Below are 21,597 nucleotides of genomic sequence, written 5' to 3'. Positions count from 1 at the left end.
AAAGCATCTTCGAGAAGACTGGTATTGAATTTCCAGTATGCACTTTTGCGTAAGGGTTGAGGGAAAAAGAGGCCCATGGTAACTAAATGATGATCAGAAAACAAAGATGGAAAATGATTTGGAGAGATAACCGCATTCCTGAACTGTGAGTTTATGTACCAACGGTCAAGTCTAGCGAAAGTCATTCTCCCATTGGCACATCATCCCCAAGTATACTCAGATTTGTTGGGGTAATGCAGTCTCCATGCATCTAGCACACCCACTGCCGAAAAATAATTTAACAAATCAGTACTACCTTCGGGATGAGGTTCTGCTGTATTTCGGTCTATACTGGGTTTAAAGGTGCAATTAAAGTCACCCCCCATGCAAATACAATTATTGAGATCTATCGACTGCATGTGTCGAATTAAAGATGAAAAGAAAGCTCTTCGTTCCACACTCTCACTTGGTGCATAAACGTTGAATAGTGTAAACCGAAAATTATTAATGACCAGTTCCAATGAAATAAACCGGCCTTTAATCACCTCCTGGAAGAGGCATGACTCAGGTACTAGGCCTGGTCTGAGTAAAAAGGCTACACCAGCAGAAGAAGAAGACATGTTACTAAAAAAACATTGTCCTTTAAAGAGGCGACACCAGTCGTACTCCCCATTTTGAATTATATGGGTTTCCTGGAGTAAGAGTACATCAATTTTCTTGCGCTCAAATAAACTTTTCACCTGAACCTGGCGGTTTTGGCTTGCACCTCCGCCATTCATATTTAAGGTTCCAAAGGTGATTTTTTTCATGGATTATCAAAAGGCGTGAGCGGTTGTTGGGAAATCTCGCTCCCTGCTTTTGTAACAGCCTTTCTAAGCCGATGAAACAGCGACCTTGTTAAATGAAATTCATCCGGCCTCCTAATTATGTCCTTTGCAGCCTGGATGAATGAAATTAAATCAGCAAAATGATCTTTTACAATCACATTTCGGTGTCGGTAGGTGTCATTCAGAAAAGAAATAACAAGTTGAGGGGCTATGGATGACTGATCTGATGAAGATTGAGACAACTCAGTCATCTCAACTTCATCCTCTGAATCTGACAAATCAGAAACAGCTCCGCCCGGGTCACATATATCAGTCTGCCCAGTCCCCATTTTGATTCCAGCCAAGTCCGAAGATTTGCTGGAATGTTCTATGGTAGAGTCATCCTCACTCTGGTACCCGGGACATTCAGCAGGAGCTGAAATCTCGGCTTCACCCTCCTGCAGGGAGATGTTCACTGGCTCAGTTGACGAACCAGTGTCATGATTTAGATCTTGCAGGGGTAAAGAGGAGCTTGGGGCTGAGACATTCCCAATCCGCTCGGTCTCAGCAGGTAGTGAAGGTGGTGGCTCACTAATGGGCTCACCATCATCTTTAGTCTCACCATCTACTTTTTCTCCCAGGTTTTCGGTGCTGCCCGATAATGTTTCAGAATTAATTAATTCATGTTCCTTCTCCCTGGTGTCAACACAGCTTGTGGACACCTGAGAAAGACGTTCCAGGGCGTCTGCACCCACACTCTCTTTATCCAACACTACCTTTTTCAAAGTAATGTTGGAGTTACAAGCACCAGGTGCTCTTCGTTTCTTTGTCACCACAATGGGATTTTCTTCCATCTCCTCACTGCACGTAGCATCTGCCACCACAGGTGGGTTATCTGGGGTTATTTCATTATTTACCGAATCAGCGGTGTTGTCGTTTTCACGAAGACGAACAGGAGTATTATCCCTACTCCTCGAGTGCGAGGGAGCGTCGGTAGGAACCGACGAATGTTCGTTTCCCATTAATCGTACACTTTCCAAAATCCAATCTCACCCCTCCCCTCCAATACTTCCCCATCACCCCTCCCCCCCCCAATACGTCCCCATCACCCCTCCCCCCCCCCAAAACGTCCCCATCACCCCTCCCCCCCCCAAAACGTCCCCATCACCCCTCCCCTCCAAATCTTCCCCATCACCCATCCCTTTCAAATCTTCCCCCTTGCTCCTCCCTTCCAAATCCTCCCCTCACCTCTCCCCTTCAAATCTCCCCACCCTCATTTCTTCTCCATTTCCCCCCTCTCACCCCTCCTCCTCAAAGCGTCCTCCCCGCTTCTTCCCCCTTCCAACTCTCACCTCCATCTCCCCCAACCTCCTGCTTCACTCTTCCCCCTCCTCAAATAACACATTGTGCCTCACCCTCACCTCAGGTGAACGAAATTGTGTGGTCGTCAAGTCATGGAACGTCCATGCTCACGCAAGTCTGATCACGGTCAAAGAAAGACTTGACTTGAGATGGTGGTCAGTGGGGGGGGGGGGGGGGGGGGGGAGGAGGTTTCTGGAGTAGTCCAGTCAACCCAATGATGTAGTGAGTGAGTGAGTGAGAGTGACAGTGAGTGAGTCCGAGTGAGTCATGAGTGAGTGAGTGAGAGAGCGTGAGTGACTCAGTGAGTGAGTAAGTCAGTGAGTGAGTGAGTGAGTGTGAGAGTGCGAGTCAGTGAGTGAGAGTGAGAGTGTGAGTGACTCAGTGAGTGAGTGCGAGTGAGTCAGTAAGTGAGTGAGTGAGTGCGAGTGAGTAAGTCAGTAAGTGAGTGAGTGCAAGTGAGTCAGTGAGTGTGAGTCAGTCAGTCAGTGAGTACAAGTGAGTCATTAAGTGAGTGAGTTTGAGTGAGTCATTAAGGGAGTGAGTGCGAGTGAGTCAGTGAGTGAGTGAGTGCAAGTGACCGAGAGGGTGCGAGTCAGTGAGTACGTGTGAGTTAGTGAGTCAGTGAGTACGTGCGAGTGATTGAGTCAGTAAGTGAATAAGTGTGAGTCAGTGAGTGAGTGAGTGTGAGTCAGAGTGAGTGAGTACAAGTGAGTCATTAAGTGAGTGAGTACGAGCGAGTCATTAAGGGAGTGAGTGCGAGCGAGTCAGTAAGTGAGTCAGTAAGTGAGTGAGTACGAGTGAGTCAGTAAGGGAGTGAGTGCAAGTGAGTCAGTAAGTGAGTGAGTGCGAGTGATTGAGTCAGCAAGTGTGAGTCAGTGAGTGAGTGAGTGAGTGAGAGTGTGAGCGAGTCAATCAGTGAGTGAGTGCAAGTGAGTCAGTAAGTTAGTGTGAGTGAGTGAGTGTGAGTGAGTGAGTCAGTGAGTGAGTGCAAGTGAGTCAGTAAGTGTGAGTGTCAGTAAGTAAGTGAGTGAGAGAGAGTGAGTCAGTAAGTGTGTCAGTGAGTGTGAGTCAGTCAGTGAGTGAGTGTGAGTGATTCAGTGAGTGAGTGCAAGTGAGTCAGTAAGTGAGTAAGTGCAAGTGAGTGAGTCAGTAAGTAAGTGTGAGTGAGTCAGCACATGAGTGAGTATGAGTGAGTCAGTAAGGGAGTGAGTGCGAGTGAGTCAGTAAGTGAGTGAGTGTGATTCAGTGAGCGAGTGAGAGAGTGCAAGTGACTCAGTGAGTAAGTGAGTCACTGAGTGAGTGCGAGTCAATCAGTGAGTGAGTGCAAGTGACTCAGTGAGTGAGTGAGTGAGTCAGTCAGTCACTGAGTGAGTGCAAGTCAGTCCAAGTCAGTCAGTGAGTGAGTGCAAGTGACTCAGTGAGTGAGTGAGTGTGAGTGAGTCAATAAGTGAGTGAGTGCAAGTGAGTCAGTAAGTGAGTGAGTCAGTGAGTGTGAGTCAGTCAGTGAGAGTGTGAGTGATTCAGTGAGTGAGTGAGTCAGTCACTGAGTGAGTGCAAGTGACTCAGTGAGTGAGTGAGTGAGTGTGAGTGAGTGACTCAGTAAGTGAGTGAGTGAGAATGAGTCAGTAAGTGAGTTCGTGCAAATGAGTCAGCAAGTGAGTTAGTGCAAACGAGTCAGTAAGTAAGTGCGAGTGAGTGAGTCAGTAAGTGAGTTAGTGCAAATGAGTCAGTGAGTTTGTGCAAATGAGTCAGTAAGTGATTAAGTGCGAGTGAGTGAGTCAGTAAGTGAGTAAGTGTGATTGAGTCAGTACGTGAGTGAGTGTGAGTGAGTCAGTAAGTGAGTGAGTGCGAGTGAGTCAGTAAGTGAGAGAGTGTGTGTGACAGTGAGTAATTCACTGAGTGAGTGAGTGAGTCAGTCAGTGAGTGAGTGTGTGACTCAGTGAGTGAGTGAGCGAGTCAGTAAGTGAGTGAGTGCAAGTGAGTCAGGAAGTGAGTGAGTGCGAGTGAGTCCGTAAGTAGTGAGTGAGTGTGTGAGTGAGTCAGTGAGTGAGTGAGTCAGTCAGTCAGTGAGTGAGTGCAAGTAACTGAGTGAGTGCAAGTGAGTCAGTAAGTGGGTAAGTGCGAGTGAGCGAGTCAGTAAGTGAGTGAGTGCAAGTGAGTCAGTAAGTGAGTGATTCAGTGAGTGAGTGAGAGTCAGTCACTGAGTGAGTGTGAGTGAGTCAGTGAGTGAGTGAGTGAGTGAGTGAATAAGTGACTCAGTAAGTGAGTAAGTGCGAGTGAGTCAGTAAGTGAGTGAGTCAGTAAGTGAGTGAGAGTGAGAGAGTGCGAGTGACTCAGTGAGTGAGTGTGTGACTCAGTGAGTGAGTGAGCGAGTCAGTAAGTGAGTGAGTGCAAGTGAGTCAGTAAGTGGGTAAGTGCGAGTGAGCGAGTCAGTAAGTGAGTAAGTGCGAGTGAGTCAGTAAGTGAGTGAGTCAGTGAGTGCGTCAGTAAGTGAGTGAGAGTGAGAGAGTGCGAGTGACTCAGTGAGTGAGTGAGTGACCCGTGTTGTACCAAAGTTTGTGTTCAAGGCATTGGAAAAATTGTGGTCTTGGGTGGTCTATGGGGGTGGGGGGGGGGGCTTGCCCCCAAAAATAGGTATTTGCTTTTTTATCAGAACCAACACACAGTTTTGATGAAACTTCACCACAACTTTCATCATCCATGATGTACCAATGTTTGTGTTCAAGGCATTGGAAAAAATGGGGTCTGAGGAGGTACATGGTGAGGAGAGGGTGGCTGCCCCCCAAAAGTTCTTTTTTTGTTTGTTTGTTTAAAGTCTGATGATTATGTTAATATGATTCGACATGCTGCCCTGTCTTCAAGCAACCATTCAAATTGGTTTAAAATACCTTTATTCAGTGCAGTGTACTGTTTATTCTGCCAGGTGAGCACCAGGGGTATTGCCCCTATGTTTTTCTTCTACTAACGCGAGGACGTGGAAGTGACATTGTATTTATGCTTTTGGAATACTTCTGGCATCTTATGGAATAAGTTGGGCCAATTTTTATACAATTTATCAAAGATTCATTTTTTGAAATAATTTCCAGAATTTTCTGAAAACAAAACAAAACAAAGACAGAAAACAAAACTGTAACTGTTTACTTGCAAATGCACGACACCTAATTTGATTTGTAATAAAGTTATTTCATTGGGCTTTGTGTTGAATTCAGCATGTGATTTTTGAGGGTGCGGAAATTTGACATCTTGCCCCGAGCGTCATTTTTCTCGATACGCCACTGGAGGGGGGAGGGGGTTGGCCCCCAAAATAGGAATTTACTTTCTTCTCAGAAACTACACTTACAATTCCGATGAAACTTGACCATAACGTTCTGTTCATCACCCGTGATGTACCAACAATTTTTTCTGGCATTTAAAAAGTCGGGGTCTAAGGGGGTCCATGGGGGTTGCCCCCGCAGAATAAGTATTTGTTTTTTTCTCAGAAACTACACACACAATTTTGATGAAACTTGATCACAACCTTCATCACCTGTGATACACCAAGATTTGTTCAAGGCATTATAAATTCGGGTGGGGTAGGGCATGGGAGGGGTTTGCCCCCCAAAATAGGTATATTGTTTTTGTTCGTTTGAAGTCTTATGATTATGCCAGTATGATTGTACATTCATGCTGCACTGTCTTCCAGCAACCATTGAAATTGCTTCAAAATACCGTGATACTGTTTAAAATATGTTTACGTTCTGTGTTCAAAGTTATTCCCTCCATTAACAATGCTTTACCATTGATGTTGAGAAAAATGTGGGAGCAATTAGCAGTGTGGCCTTCCACGTTGGGACCTGTGTAACTGAGCTGCTTGGGATCAATCAGTGATGGCATGAAGTGCAGTCAAGCTATGATGGTAAATGCTATCGATGCAATGCTTTCGACTGGTTTGGCGATCAACACTCGGTTTGATCAGGATTACTTATGGGGATGTGGACAACTCCAAACTCTCCACCGACTGATAATATAATTGATCATGATGTGCCATTACATATTCACAATAACACACGACAGTGCATTTGTACTTTGAGGACCTCTCTTTATTATGAAACCATTCATAAATTCAAGTTTCATGAAAAACATGGGCAGGAGTCTTCTTTTTTGACATGAAAAACAAACAATTTTACAACAAGGGGGTTCTCCCCACATCACACATGGCAATGAAACATGGACGACAGCAAAGATTGAGTTTCAGACCACCTCTGCTGCATGGATCTTGATGTGACTTTTCAATTTGCCGTTTTGAGAGAAACCTTTATCACATATCGAACATTTGTAAGGGCACTCTCCTGTATGGATCCTCATATGTGATTTCAAACTGCTGTTTTGAGAGAAACCTTTATCACATATCGAACATTTGTAAGGGCGCTCTCCTGTATGGATCCTCATATGTTGCTTCAAATTGCTGTTTTGAGAGAAACCTTGATCACATATGGAGCATTTGAAAGGTCGCTCTCCTGCATGGATCCTCATATGTGATTTCCAACTGCTGTTTTGAGAGAAACCTTTATCACACATCGAGCATTTGTAAGGACGCTCTCCTGTATGGATCCTCATATGTGATTTCAAATCGCTGTTTTGAGAGAAACCTTTATCACATATCGAGCATTTGTGAGGTCGCTCTCCTGTATGGATCCTCATATGTGATTTCAAATCGCTGTTTTGAGCGAAACCTTTATCACATATCGAGCATGTCTGCGGTCGCTCTCCTGTGTGAAGCCTCATATGCCTAGTCAAATCGCTGTTTTGAGAGAAGCCTTTATCGCATATCGAGCATGTCTGCGGTCGCTCTCCTGTGTGAAGCCTCATATGCCTAGTCAAATCGCTGTTTTGAGAGAAGCCTTTATCGCATATCGAGCATTTGTGAGGACGCTCTCCTGTATGGATCCTCATATGTTTTTTCAAATCGCTGTTTTGAGAGAAGCCTTTATCGCATATCGAGCATTTGTGAGGACGCTCTCCTGTATGGATCATCATATGTTTTTTCAAAACTCTTTTTTGAGAGAAACCTTTATCACATATCGAGCATTTGTAAGGTCGCTCTCCTGTATGGATCATCATATGTAATTTCAAATAGCCTTTTTGAGAGACACGTTTATCACATATTGAGCATTTGTAAGGTCGCTCTCCTGTATGGATCATCATATGTTTTTTCAAAACACTTTTTTGAGAGAAACCTTTATCATAGACAGAGCATTTGTGAGGACGTTTTCCAGTGTGGATCCTCATGTGGATGTTGATGTTACTCGTTGAAGCAAAATCCTTTCTGCCCACATTAGACTTACAACGTACTTGCTTTTTTTGAACCTTTTTGTGTTTGTTTAATTTCATATTAATCTTGGTGTTGTGAGGCCCAGACAAGCACTTGTATTTTACAGGAAGTGAGACTTGATCTCGTGATTGTTTCTTCAAAAAAGGCTTCTTCCTCACTGTCACGCTGCCAATGGACCTTATTTGTCCCATCTTACTTCTTGATTGTTCTGCAGAAACAAAGAACACAACATTTTCTTTTTCTGGTCAAAATCAAAATGTAAAATATTTAACACTTTTCTGAAAATTTTACATTTTCTCCACACAAAAGGCTTCATGTTATTTTTTTACGTTTCCACTCACCAGTTGAAAAACAGGAAGCACTTCCGTTTGGCATGTGAATATCATCTGAACCTTCCTTTGCAGAAGCACATTTTGAATCTTCTGTGACAGATGAATCATTGTCGTGTTGTTTGCCTTCCACATTTACAGGATCGATATCACCTGTGTACAAATCAGCGTCAGTCTTTTGCAGGGAAATGAGATTGAGAACCATCTCGAGAATTTATCGAACATGTTACGCCATACAATGTATACTTCAATATAAATGAAATAATGAAGTTAAAGATTGTGAAAGAAAAATTCCGGATGTTAAGTCCGATTGAAGCAGTCTTCTGCATTCTGCATCACTCTTATACACCACCCTATTTAACATGTCCAAGTACTGCTAAACTGGAGATTATTGGAAATAAGAAGGCGGCGATTTGGGTTCTGTTTATACAGAAATATAAGTTTGTGTGGCAAGGGTGCCTGGAAGGCGTGCATTGTGTCGGTGTCCTGTTTTCTGAGGAGGTTGTAGACAGTGTGGTGAGTGTGACGAGAGTGTGTCAAAGGTTGATTGTGGTGAGAATGATGATTGGAAAGCTCTTGGTGAACGTCATCTCGGGATATGCTCCGCAGGTCGGTCGAGCGAAGAAGAGAAGGACAAGGTCTGGTGTGCAATAGAGAAGCTGATGGAAAACGTGAAAGATGAGGAAGTTGTAGTGGTATGAGAAGACCTAAATGGACATGTGGGAAGGAGTACAGACGGTTTTGAGGGAGTTCATGGGGGTTGTTGTGGAAAACCAATCAGGTCCACACAACTTTAGTCCAACTGGTGGTTTAATTCCATTTAGATCATAACATCATCCTGTAATGCAGCAAATACAATAAGTATACGATGTGACATCACATGGGACCATTCATAACATTCAATGCAAGCAAGCTGGATATTCTATGCTGGCGTACCGTTAGCGAGTCTACCAGATGTAACGTGTCACAGGAGAAATCTCGGAGCACCGTCCGCAGCAGTGGGTCTTATAGTCACGCCCCTAGCGGTGTCAACGAGCAGCGAGCATCACCCCCGGGTTCAGTACGAATACGATTTCACTACATTCTCCCCCCCGTCAGAATTATACGGCAGTGCGGCTAGAAGCGAGCGAGCATCAGCACGAACAGGGTACGGAACGTTAGTCGACCCAACCGTATCGGGCCGGGCGGCGAATTTCTCTGCCAGCACGCGTCCGAAATTCCCCGGGTACGGCATCACGCATCCCTGTGTCCCCGGCGTCGGAGGCGCCATCAGGGTCGGGTGACGAAGGGGGTAACTCCAAGTCGTCGGGCCCAGGTAGACCCGGCGTGGGGAGAGTCGGTAGACTTTCGGCGATGGGAGCGTCAGGAGAGGCCATAGTCTCATAGATGGGTTCGGTCGGTCCGTCCGATTCCCTACTCAGGTCGGCGACCCCGCAAGGGGCAAGGTGACGGACGGAGACAGTAGTCTCACGGCCATCAGTCGTCATCACTCGAGCATGCTCAGGATTAGCCTGGAGAATCTGCACTTTGTCCACTAGGGGGTCGTACTTGCTCGCGCGAACCGCTTGTTTAAGGTAGGCCGGCCCGGGCCCAGCGAGCCAACTGGGCAAAGACCGTATACACCCCGTGCTCCTGGGGTGGTGGAAAAGTCGCTCGTGGGGAGTTTGGTTGGTTGCCGTACACAGGAGAGCCCTGATCGAGTTCAACGCCGCAGGTAGCGACCAAGCCCATTTATCGAGGCCCCGGCCGAGGGTCCGGAGGTTGAGCATGACGGCCCTCCAGATAATCCCGTTGAAGCGTTCGATCTGCCCATTAGCCTGGGGTCTGTACGGCGTGGTGTAACTAGAAGCAATGTTATTTTGGAGCAGATAGCCGTGCACCTCCTGAGACAAGAAGACCGCACCCCGATCGGTATGGACATAGGCCGGGTACCCGAACATTGAGAACAAGTTCTGTAAGCATCGCATCACCGTGGCAGCAGTCATGTCCGCGCACGTATAAGCAAAGGGGAATCGCGTGTACTCATCGACGATAGTGAGCAGATAGCGAGAGCCGCTCGACACCGGCAATGGGCCCTTGAAATCCATCGCCAAGCGTTCCCACGGTCGCGTAGCCTTAACCAGAGTCCCCATGGGAGGGTTATAGAAACGCGGTTTGATTTCCGCGCAGATAGCGCAGTCGCGACAGATACGGCGGATATCGTCAATCGAGTATGGGAGATTGCCACACCGCACAAAATGAGCGAAACGCGTTACGCCGGGATGGCCCGCAGTGGCATGCAGCACCCGTAGGCCCTCCAAAGAGGTGATACCCGCGCATGTAGCCGGTCGTGATAAGGCATCGGCGGCCCGGTTATCCTTCCCCGGGCGATATTTGATGGTGTAACAGAAGTCGGCAAGTTCGATACGCCAGCGAGTGATTTTCTCATTCTTAATGCGCTGGGCGTGTAAGGTGTCGTACATGAACGCAACGCTTTGCTGGTCCGTGATGATTTGGAAGCACCGCCCGAGTAAGTACGGGCGCCATCGCCGAATAGACTCGACGATCGCATACGCTTCCTTTTCGACAGACGAGTGTCTCCGCTCAGCGGTGGTAAGAGTCCGTGAAAAGAAAGCCATGGGACGCCCCCCTTGGGAGAGGGTCGCCGCGATGGCCTGATCCGAGGCATCACTTTCGAGGACGAAAGAGCCGCTCTCGTCGATTGTCGCCACGGTGGCTCGGGCGATGTCGGCCTTAAGGCCTTCAAAGGCCGCCAATGCGGCCGGACTCAGTGGGAAGGTGTCGCAGGCCACGAGGGGGCGAAGTTTCGCGGAGAAACTTTGCACCCATTTGGAGTAATGGGCGAATAGCCCGAGGGCGCGCTTCAGGGACGCCCGATCACAGGGAGGGGCCATGTCGAGCAAAGGTCGCAGACGCTCCTTATCCGGAGCGACAGAGCCATGGGTCACGGTGTACCCCAGAAGATCTATCGTGTGTAGGGAGTATTGGCACTTATCCTCGTTCATAGTTAAGCGATACCTCTGCGCGACCTCAAGGAAGCGCTTCAGATTAGCATCATGGTGCCCTTGGTCATATCCACAAACCGTAAGATTATCGAGGTAGACGAAAACATCGGTTAAGTGCTCCCGCGCAATGAGGTCATCCATGGCCCTCTGGAAACAAGCGACCCCGTTCGTTACCCCAAAAGGCAATGCGTAAATTGGTACAACCGCTGCCCCGACTCAAATGCGGTATAGATACGATCCGCCCTAGAGATGGGGATCTGGTGGTACGCACTACGGAGATCGAGAGTGCTATAGACCGAATACTGGGACACCTGTTGCACCAGCGCGTCCATCCCCGGAAGGGGGTAGGCATCCAGCTGTGTAAAGCGGTTAATCGTTTGGGAATAGTCGATTACCATGCGTCTGCGGTGGGCCTCGCTGCGCACCACCAAGACCTGGGCGCGCCACGGCGACCTGCTAGGTTCTATGATGCCGTCTTTCAAGAGCTGAGCCGTTTCGTCCGCAATGAATTGCATGTCTGCGCGAGAGTAGCCCCGTGATTTCACCGCGACAGGGGTGCAGTCGGAGGTTAGATTGGGGAACAGCGAAAGCGGCTGGATGTCCATTTGCGCTAGGGCGCACACCGCAAGTGCGTCGTCCGCCCCCACAACAAGCGTGTCAGGCCCACCAAACTCCATTACCAGACGTCCATGCAGCTTAAGAAAATCGTGTCCTAACAGAATATCAGCACATAAAGCGGGTAAAACCATAAGGTGTACATCAGGGAAAACCCGTCCCTTTAGCACAAGTTTCAATCGGCATTCCCCCTTCGTGCTGAGTCGAAGCCCCTGGGAAGCCATGAAGATCCGTCTCGTAGACCTCCAGATCCGCCATCCATGCCTGAGCACAAGTCGCTGGTCGATAAAACTATCCGTAGACCCTGTATCCACCAAGGCCCGAACACAATGGCCTTCGACCATGAGGGGAATAAGGGCTTGAGCCAGGCCAGACGAGGCTGCTGGGAGTGGGACTGAGCCCCCCGAAGGGTCGGACAAGCCTCGCGGGTGGATCCTATGCCAGCAGCAGTTTTGCGGTCGTGGCCGGAGTCTGCGTTGTCCATGGGGAATCCATTAATGCCATCAGAGGGCTTTCCCAAGCATTCCGGTGTTTCGCGATTCAAAATCCGACAATTCTGACGGGAAAAGGCCTCCGTAGTATTTGAAAACGCCTTTTGACACTTTTGGCAGGAAAAGGCCTCCGTAGTATTCGAAATCGCCTTTTCCGGGGTGAGGGCCACCGTTAGCTCGTGGACGACACGAGGAGAACGTTCCGCTGGGGCTTGGCGAGGCTTCAAAGCCCCTTGCGTGGCCCGGAGTTTGGTCAAGGACACGTACTTCGTGCCCGATTGAGGATGAGACTGTGGTGGCTGTCCGGTGACGCCCGCCAAGGACGTCTGAGCGCCCAGGGGCCCGCAGAGAGGGGCCCTCCCCTTCGAAGACGGGTAAGGCGCCGGGTTTCGGGCTCGGCTCGCAGGCTCCGCAATGAGCCCATTCAAGGTCGCCGCGATCGCGCGACCGCGACCGCGCGATTCAATGAGCCGCGTGCCGTTTTCCTGCACACTTTCGCGTAATGTCCCTTTTGCGAGCACAAATGGCATATAGCGTCTCGTGCCGGACACACGGGCCGGGCATGGCATGGCCCCCCACAGAAAAAACATGCGGCCCCGCGTAAGGCCTTGGGTCTGGTCGTAACGGCAGCCGTCAGGACTGGGTCTTCCTCCGGAGCATCCCGGAGTTCCGCGAGCAGGTCCGCGTCCTCGGCGGTAGCACTCTCCGGCCGGGCGTGTAGTGTAGTGCCCGCCAAGAGGCGCGTGCGATCATAGGTGTTCGATTGCATCCGCGCTTCGGTGTATACTTTCCCTTGCTCGAGTGCCGTAGCGAAGGTCAGGTAGGTCTTCTCTAAGAGCTTGAGCCTTAGTTCCTGGGAGGTGACCCCTGCAATGAAGGCATCTAAAAGAAGATCATCCTGAGCCTGCGCGGGAGTCCGTGGCTCCTTGATGCTGTCCAGCAAGAGCTGCCGGAGCTCCTGGGCATAGTGGTCCATCGCCTCGTTGGGTTGCTGACGTCGCGTTAGCAGCAAATATCGTGCATACACCGGGCTTTTTTCCTTTATGTACAGCCGTTTGAGCTCCGCGATCGAGAGGTCATACGTCGCGAATTGAGCGATGGAATTGTACACCTTGTAGTCGATTTTTGAATGAAGCGTTGCTAGCTTCGCGGTAGCCGTCGGCGCGGTCTCAGGCTCGTCGAAATGATTCTCCAATGTTCTGAGCCAGTGCTTCAGTTGCAAGCCACCATCCGGGGCTTGCGGGTCGGCGCAGAATACGGCAACCGCCAGCGTCTTGTTGCCAGCCATGTCGGTAGATATAAATGGAATTAAGTGTTGTGGAAAACCAATCAGGTCCACACAACTTTAGTCCAACTGGTGGTTTAATTCCATTTAGATCATAACATCATCCTGTAATGCAGGAAATACAATAAGTATACGATGTGACATCACATGGGACCATTCATAACATTCAATGCAAGCAAGCTGGATATTCTATGCTGGCGTACCGTTAGCGAGTCTACCAGATGTAACGTGTCACAGGAGAAATCTCGGAGCACCGTCCGCAGCAGCGGGTCTTATAGTCACGCCCCTAGCGGTGTCAACGAGCAGCGAGCATCACCCCCGGGTTCAGTACGAATACGATTTCACTACAGGGGTTACCGGTATTGGGTGAGGAATGGAGAAGGTGAAAGGATTTTGGAGTTGGCTGATGGAGCTGGTTTGTGGATTTGCAATACTCAGCTCCAGAAAGAGGTTAATAAGCTTGTCACATACACGTCAGGTGGGTCGACGACAACCGTCGACTACCTGATGGTGCGTAAGCGAGATAGGGGGCACCTCCGGGACACAAAGGTGATCCCGGGGGAGGAAGCTGTTTCACAGCACCACTTGGTTGTCTGCGACATAAGGGTGAAAGGCGCGAGGAGAGCTTGGCGGATGAAGTACCAACCAAGAATGAAGGTGTGGAGGTTGAAAGAGGTGACAGTGAGTGAGGGAGGCATTAAAAGAGGCTGAGTATGGTAGAGGATGATGTGGTTGAGCTTGAAAGTGGTTGGATGACAATGAAAGATAGTCTGTTGGGAGCCGTTGGTGAGGTATGTGGATGGACAAAAGGACCACCGAGGCACTCAGAAACATGGTGGTGAGATGATGGGGTTGGAAAGAGGATTGACGAGAAGAGGAAGACGTTCAGGGAGTGGCAGAAGGCGAGGGGTATGGGGGCAGAGCATGAAAGTTATAAGGCAGCCAAGAAGGCTGCAAAGAAAGAGGTAGCAAAGGCGCAGGAGGCATGCAGGAAAATGTTCGGAGAACGCTTGGATTCAGAAGAGGGTCGGTATTCAAGATTGCAAAGCAGATTGCAAAAGAGAGGTGTGATGTGATGGGGGTGAGTTGCTTGAAGGATGAAATGAGACAAATTGTTGTGGACCCAGATGGAATTAAAGGAAGATGGAAGAGATATATGGAAATGCTGTTGAATGCAGAGAATGAATGGGACAGCAACATAGAGAGTAACCCAGTTTTAGGACCGGCAGAGAATATAACTTAGAAGGAAGTTGAGGAAGCGATAAAAGCAATAAAGGGTAGAAAAGCGGGAGGGCCGGCAGGAGTTGTGGGAGATACGTTGAAGGTAGCAGGAAGTTGGGGCGTGAAGAGAATGACAGATCTGTAATCTGGTGGTGAAAGAAGGCCACATTCCAGTGGATTGGGAACTCAGTGCCCTCGTCCCTCTAAAAAAAGGGAAAGGTGACCCTCTGGACTGTGGCTCGTATCGAGCGATAAAGTTATTGGAGCATGGAATGAAGGTATTGGAAAGGGTGTTGGAGAGGAGGATAAGGAAGAAAGTGAAGATCGACGAAATGCAGTTTGGATTTATGCCAGGAAGAGGAACGACAGACGTGCTTTTTATTGAAAGGCAGTTGCAGGAGAAGTACATGGAGAAGAGGAAGAAGTTGTTTCTTGGGTTTGTTGATCTGGAGAAAGCATTTGATGGGGTTCCATGCGAAGTAGTGACATGGGCATTGAGGAAGTTAGGAATGGAGGAATGGTTGATCAGAGTAGTGATGGCAATGTACGAGAGAGCGCGCACAGCTGCAAGGATGAAGGACGGGAACAGTAGTGAGGTTGAGGTGAAGGTGGGAGTGCATCAGGGGTCAGTCGTACGTCCACCACTATTTGTAGCTGTGATGGATGTGCTGGCTCGGAACGTAAAAGAGGGTTTACCGTGGGAGTTGTTGTATGCAGATGATCTGGTGTTGATTGAGGAACGTACGGATGGATTGAAGGAGAAGATGAACAAGTGGAAGGAATGTATGGAGACAAAAGGTCTGAAGGTGAATATCAGAAAAACGAAGGTGATGGCAAGTGGTAAAGCATGTGGTGAGGTGGAAAGAAATGGGACGTGGCCGTGTGCTGTGTGCAGGAAGGGTGTCGGAGTGAACTCCATTCAATGTACAATGTGCACTGAGTGGGTTCATCAAAAATGTAGTGGTCTACGAGGGTCATTAACCAGTGTGGCAGCTACATTCAAGTGTAAGGTGCGCATAGAGGGAGCTACAGATGGAGGAAATGTTTAGTTGGATCTTGAAGACGGTGTGAAGCTGGAAGGTGTGAAAACATTTTGCTACCTAGGAGACATGCTGACTGGAGAAGATGGATAAGACTCGGCAACGGTTGCTGGAGTGAGATGTGCACGGAAGAAGTTTTGGGAACGAAGTGGCATGCTGACGAGGAGGGGAGTGTCGTGAAAGCTGAAGGGAAAGGTGTATGCTGCATGTGTGAGAAGTGTTATGATTTATGGGAGCGAGACATGGGTAATGAACGTAGAGCAGCAACGAAGGTTGGAAAGGGTGGAAATGCGAATGGTTCGACGGATGTGCGGAGTTTCGTTGAGAGAGAGAGGAAGACAAATGATGAATTGCGAAAGATGATGGGAATAGAGCCTGTGATGGATGCTGTGAAGAGAAACAGGTTGAGATGGTTTGGTCATGTGTTGAGGAAGGATGAAAGTGACTGGTTGAGAAGAGTGATGGAAATGAATGAAGAAAGCAGAGGAAGACCGAGAAAGACTTAGCTGAAGGTGGTGGAAGAAGAAATGCGGGCAAGGGGGTTAACAAGGGGAGATGCAGAAAATGGGGCAAAATGGAGAAGATCGTCATGGGGCCCGCAAGGCTAGCCCCCGCTCGAGCAGAGAAAATGGCCTTAAAATGACTGTTGTTGTTGTTGGCGTCGTCGTCGTCGTGTTCAAGTATCAACTTCAATTTAAATAAAATTAAGATTGTGAAATTCAGAAAACAATTTCTGGAATTTCCTGGTGCTGCACAGTCCGAAAAATCCGACTAATACACACAAATTTGCACCAATTACAAAACAAGCTTGACCCTGAAGCACACAGTAAACGTAAACACAGCAAAATAAACTAGAAATTCGACAAAAACGATCGTGAGAAAATTTATCGCAATTTATCTCTTGATCGGGAGAAGCACAGACGACCACGTCACCCGAGGAACCGGAAGCGGCTTCCCCAGAATTTTTGCAGGACAATCCCAAGGATTCAAACACAAAAACAGATCAAGACGAGAACGGCACTCGGTAGAGCACATACCTCCGCCAGGCTGAACAGTTTATGTTTTGTATCCCACCGATAGGCTGGATCTGGATTCGGACCTGAACCAAAATCCAATCGGTTTGTTCTTGTCGCCTAAACAACTCATCCCCCAAGTTTTGCCATGACTCATCCACAACTTTTTTAAATTGTCGTGTGGCCGCCTTTGATTAAAATCAGCCCGTCACGGAAGTCGATTGCGCAGGCCTTAGCTCTCGAGGCGAAAACTCAATGGCGGACTCCCCAAAAAAAAAAGTGACACCAAAGTGCGCGGGATTGAGGGGGGGGGGGGCGGCGCAAGAGCCCTGCAGTCTTACCGAGTAAATCTACCACACGGAAAACTGCATTCAGATATATATATATATATATACAGGAAAATAATATAAGGGTTCATTCACAATAAAGGTCGGGACAGGGAAACGCGATGATAAATAAAGGTCCTAAATTGGGATCCCACACAACAGATTTCGGATACGTAACGAGGGAATGAATTACGAAAAGAAACGTTCGTTATGTTTGGTGTATGTGGGGTGCGGCCTTATCTGTTCGTCGTCTTGTCCGCACGTGGCTCCAAGCTCCGGCACGAAGAACCCCTTCCGATCGCAAACGAGGCCCCAGCACCGCTCCAAGCCCCAGACGCACCGAGCACCACTCCAAGCACCGAGCCGATCGCACATGAGGCCCCAGCACCACTCCAAGCACCACGCAGATGGCGAACCAACGACCACCCGGACCTCCCAAGACAAAGAAGGGAAGCGCAGAGACAAGAGACGTCGTGCAGCGTCAAGAGACCAGCGAAGAAGAACAGGCCAAAAGGGAGAGAAAGAGCAAGAGACCAGAGAGCAAATGCAACTGCTCACTATGAAAACTTCGTGCCAACATCCCCAAAATGTCGTGCAGCGCACCCTTTTATGACCTTGGTCGACTCTCCTCCAATCTTTCCTTTCGCTGGCGCCCTCCCATTGGCCGAGTGCCTCCCGCACTGCGGTGTTCTCACCCCTCCCCCTGCCCAATCAACAGTCCTCCTGGGCGTGGCCCCTAGCCTTGCCACGAGGCTGGTTGCTAGGCCAGCCGGAGGTGTGGCCGGCGGCAGCCCCATCGGCGGCGCCCCGTCCTGGCTTTCTGCTTGACTTCCACAGTCTTTGCAAGGGAAGGGAATTTAATTACTGTTGCGCACTAAGGACCTATCTAAGTGTTTATAGGAGTATGCATTGCCATAAGCGACAAAGGTTTGGCAACCAGAGGGGACGACAAACAAAGGAATCTTATCCATAATCCCTGCACTATTTAACACGCCCTGCTCCCTCGTAGCGGGGACATCTATACAGCTTATACCGACAAACGGACTACCATAGAACTTATTACAGCGTAGATTCCCTGTCGCGACAGTTGGATACCTACCTATACAGATCTATCTGACTCTAGATATTCCTCTACCCCCAGACATAACAATATCATGTTATATATCGCTTTTCGCCTGATCTCTAAAGAGTGAAGAATCACTTTAAAATAATATATTTCTCGTATCTGAAACCATATTCAGATCTTCACCCAAATCGAATCGATTCGTCCTTGTCACATACCCAACCTGTCCACCAAGTTTTGTCCAAAATCCGTCCATAACATTTTGAGATATCATGCTATATATCGGTTTTGGCTCCATCTCCAAATGGTGAAGAAACACTTTTAAAATTGTACAAGCCGGATCCGGATTCGGATCTCCCAAAAATCTAATAATTTCATCCTCGTCACATACGCCACCTCTCCGCCAAATGTCATCCAAATCCGTCCACAATTTTTTCAGAAATCTTGTTCACAGGCAACAATCACTTGTCGAGTGAAAAATGAGTCACACGAGTGAAAAATCACTCATAGAGCAACACTTGGCAAAAGATAAAGTATCCGGCTCGCTACTCCAGCTCTCTATTCTCAAGACTGAACTCTCAAACCTGTCTCCCTCTGCCAAATCCTGCAGGTGTCTGGTCAAATCTGTTGCTGACGTTTGTTCCCCTTCTATTCCTCAAGGCAGTGTTCTGGGCCCTGTGTTTTTTCTGGTCCTAATTAATGATCTATCCAATGCTCTGGAAAATCCTCTCATGTCGTTCAATCCTGACAAATCTCACACCCTCACCATGTCTCTCCGAAAGCACCGTCTGGAAAACCCTCCATCTACTTTCTCAAGAATCCTCTCGAATAATACAATGAAGTAAAATGGAATGGCATTCAGTGGAGTATCTTTTTGACCTCAAAAATAATTGGTGGTTGAATTCAGTGACCTGATATGCAAATCGTCTTCAAATTTTACGTTAATTGGATGAAAATTGACAATTTTAGAAATCTGGCCTATTTTGACCTTTTGGCCGAAAGTTATCTCAAAAATAGTTGGTGGTTGAATTCAGAAAGTTGACATGTAAATCCTATTCAAATTTTAAGTCAATCGGATGTAAATTGAGGATTTTAGAAATTTGAAACGGTTGTTGACCTTGAAAATAGATGGAGGTTGAATTCAGTCAGCTGATGTGCACATCCCATTCTAATGTGCATAAAAAACTTTTTTGACAAGTAACAGAGACTGGGGTGAAAACATAACCTCCATACACCTTTGGTGACAGAGGTTAAAAAAATAAATAAATTAATCAGAACACAAAGGTTACTTCTTGACACGCTATGTTACATTTAAACGAGAATGACACTCTTCGACGTCACGACGTCGACCGATATGCCTCTGTCCATTTTATTAAATCATTATAATACTTGTACGAAGTTTGATATAAATCAATTCAGCTGTTCTCAAGTAATCACATTTTTACCTGAAATGACCTCTGTTCTTTGACCTCGGGACCCCAAAATCTAATCAGTTAATCCTAAAATCATTATGCATGTCTGCAACAAGTTTAAATTGGATCCCTTCAGCCATTCTCAAGTTACAGACATATTACAGACTTTGACATTTGACTTGGTCGACGGAGGCATAAATATACGTCACGTACCAGATTTGGGTGTCAATCCATCATCCTGAAATTGGAGACTGCAGAAATCACCGAGCCCGATTCCACAGAAACCAGAAACGTGGTCCAGGTGCACATTTTGGGATCCGTAAATCTTTTCACAGAAAATGGAAAGTTCCCGAATAACATTCTCCAAGTTGACGAAAATGCTTCCTAAAAGAGAAGAACCTGCAATCTGGACATCTTGCGGCTTCGAAAAAGAATTCATAAATTTGCAGAAGTCAGCATACATTGCAAATTGAAATTTATCTTTGGCGAGAGAGAGGAGCTCGTCCCGCAATGGATCCGACTCAGTACAAGCTCGAATAACCTTCTGATTCTCAATTCCAAGCTTATCGATCACCGCTTGGGCTGTTTCTTCTCTCAGTCCTTGTGATTGGAGCCATTCCAAGAAGCTCTCCATTTCACCGATGACCTGCCAAGGATACAAAGCTCATGTTAATCACGGAAAAGTTATACATGTTATTTTCTTAACTCAGTTTGGAATGTTTTGTGTGTCATCATCTTATCCAATTTGATCACATATCCAGCTAAACGGTAAACATATCCAGCTTTATCACCACAAATATTGAGTTGGGATAACGTTATCCTGATGAGCCCAGAATAAGGGCGAAAGCTGGATCGGCAACTCTAATTCCAGGTATTTGTGACCAAAAATCTCTGTCTTCAAAGACCTGAGTAACACGTGGATGCCATCCCAGTTTGAAGTTGATGTGTTGGTATAATTTACGTGTACGACATCAGCATCATGCTGAGTTGTTCCTCTTGTTTAATACACACGGACATATGAAACTTGTTTTTCGTTTTCCTCTCACTGCAATTGTCTCACACATGTACCAAGGAGTCTCCACTTTCCTGGAAGTTAAACTTTTCAGGTTCAACACGCATAATCCTGTCATCCCAGAAACTAGGTTTGTGCTTGGATGGGAGACGTATACATAGCAGGCTGGGTGTTGCACGCTTCGCACAGCAGAGACAGACACAGGCCGGCACGGCAGAGACAAACAGACACAGGCCGGCACGGCTGAGACAAACAGACACAGGCCGGCACGGCTGAGACAAACAGACACAGGCCGGCACGGCTGAGACAAACAGACACAGGCCGGCACGGCTGAGACAAACAGACACAGGCCGGCACGGCTGAGACAAACAGACACAGGCCGGCACGGCTGAGACAAACAGACACAGGCCGGCACGGCTGAGACAAACAGACACAGGCCGGCACGGCTGAGACAAACAGACACAGGCCGGCACGGCTGAGACAAACAGACACTGGCCGGCACGGCTGAGACAAACAGACACTCGCCGGCACGGCTGAGACAGACACAGGCCGGCACGGCAGAGACAGACACAAACACAGGCCGGCACGGCAGAGACAGACACAGACACAGGCCGGCACAGCAGACAGACACAGACACAGGCCGGCACGGCAGAGACAGACCGGCACGGCAGAGACAGACACAGGCCGGCACGGCAGAGACAGACACAGACACAGGCCGGCACGGCAGAGACAGACACAGACACAGGCCGGCACAGCAAAGACAGACACAGACACAGGCCGGCACGGCAGAGACAGACACAGACCGCCACGGCAGGGACAGACACAGACCGCCACGGCAGGGACAGACACAGGCCGGCATGGCAGAGACTGACACAGGCCGGCACGGCAGAAACTGACACAGGCCGGCACGGCAGAGACTGCCACAGGCCGGCACGGCAGAGACAGACACAGGCCGGCACGGCAGCGACAGACACCGACACGGGCCGGCACGGCAACGACAGACACAGACACGGGCCGGCACGGCAACGACTGACACGGGCCGGCACGGCAGCGACAGGGACAGACACAGGCCGGCACGGCAGAGACAGACAGACACCGGCCGGCACGGCAGAGACAGACAGACACCGACCGGCACGGCAGAGACAGACAGACACAGGCCGGCACGGCAGAGACAGACAGACACAGGCCGGCACGGCAGAGACAGACACAGGCCGGCACGGCAGAGACAGACACAGACACAGGCCGGCACGGCAGAGACAGACACAGACACAGGCCAGCACGGCAGGGACAGACACAGGCCGGCACGGCAGACACAGACATAGACCGG

General features: G+C 48.6%; 1 protein-coding gene across 2 annotated transcripts; it reads right to left on the bottom strand.

Annotated features, from left to right (window-relative positions):
- Positions 1-6,204: 6,204 nt before the first annotated feature.
- LOC144892680 (uncharacterized) lies at positions 6,205-19,744 on the bottom strand. Of its 2 annotated transcripts, XM_078780766.1 has the most exons (4): positions 19,472-19,744; positions 7,800-7,940; positions 7,280-7,666; positions 6,205-7,195 (listed from the first exon to the last, which is right to left on the bottom strand). In XM_078780766.1, the coding sequence occupies exons 1-4, from the start codon at positions 19,719-19,721 to the stop codon at positions 6,378-6,380; spliced, it is 1,596 nt and encodes a 531-aa protein (XP_078636892.1). In that variant the 5' UTR covers positions 19,722-19,744; the 3' UTR covers positions 6,205-6,377. The 2 variants fall into 2 exon arrangements, with proteins under 2 accessions (XP_078636892.1, XP_078636891.1); XM_078780765.1 differs by having other exon boundaries at positions 6,205-7,666; positions 19,472-19,737.
- Positions 19,745-21,597: the final 1,853 nt, after the last annotated feature.

The sequence above is a fragment of the Myxine glutinosa genome, chromosome 6 (genome assembly GCF_964187855.1).
Source record: "Myxine glutinosa chromosome 6, kmMyxGlut1.1, whole genome shotgun sequence".
Lineage (NCBI taxonomy): Eukaryota > Metazoa > Chordata > Myxini > Myxiniformes > Myxinidae > Myxine > Myxine glutinosa.
The sequence above is the reverse complement of the archived record's forward strand: the minus strand, read 5'-3'. Positions and strand labels throughout refer to the sequence as shown.

Coding starts and splice junctions, on each gene's coding strand:
- LOC144892680 (XM_078780765.1), bottom strand. CDS start 19,721: ATGTATGCTGACTTCTGCAAATTTATGAATTCTTTTTCGAAGCCGCAA. Junction 7,941..19,471: donor TGGATTGACACCCAAATCTG/GTACGTGACGTA, acceptor ATTTGTACACAG/GTGATATCGATCCTGTAAAT. Junction 7,667..7,799: donor TGCTTCCTGTTTTTCAACTG/GTGAGTGGAAAC, acceptor TTGTTTCTGCAG/AACAATCAAGAAGTAAGATG.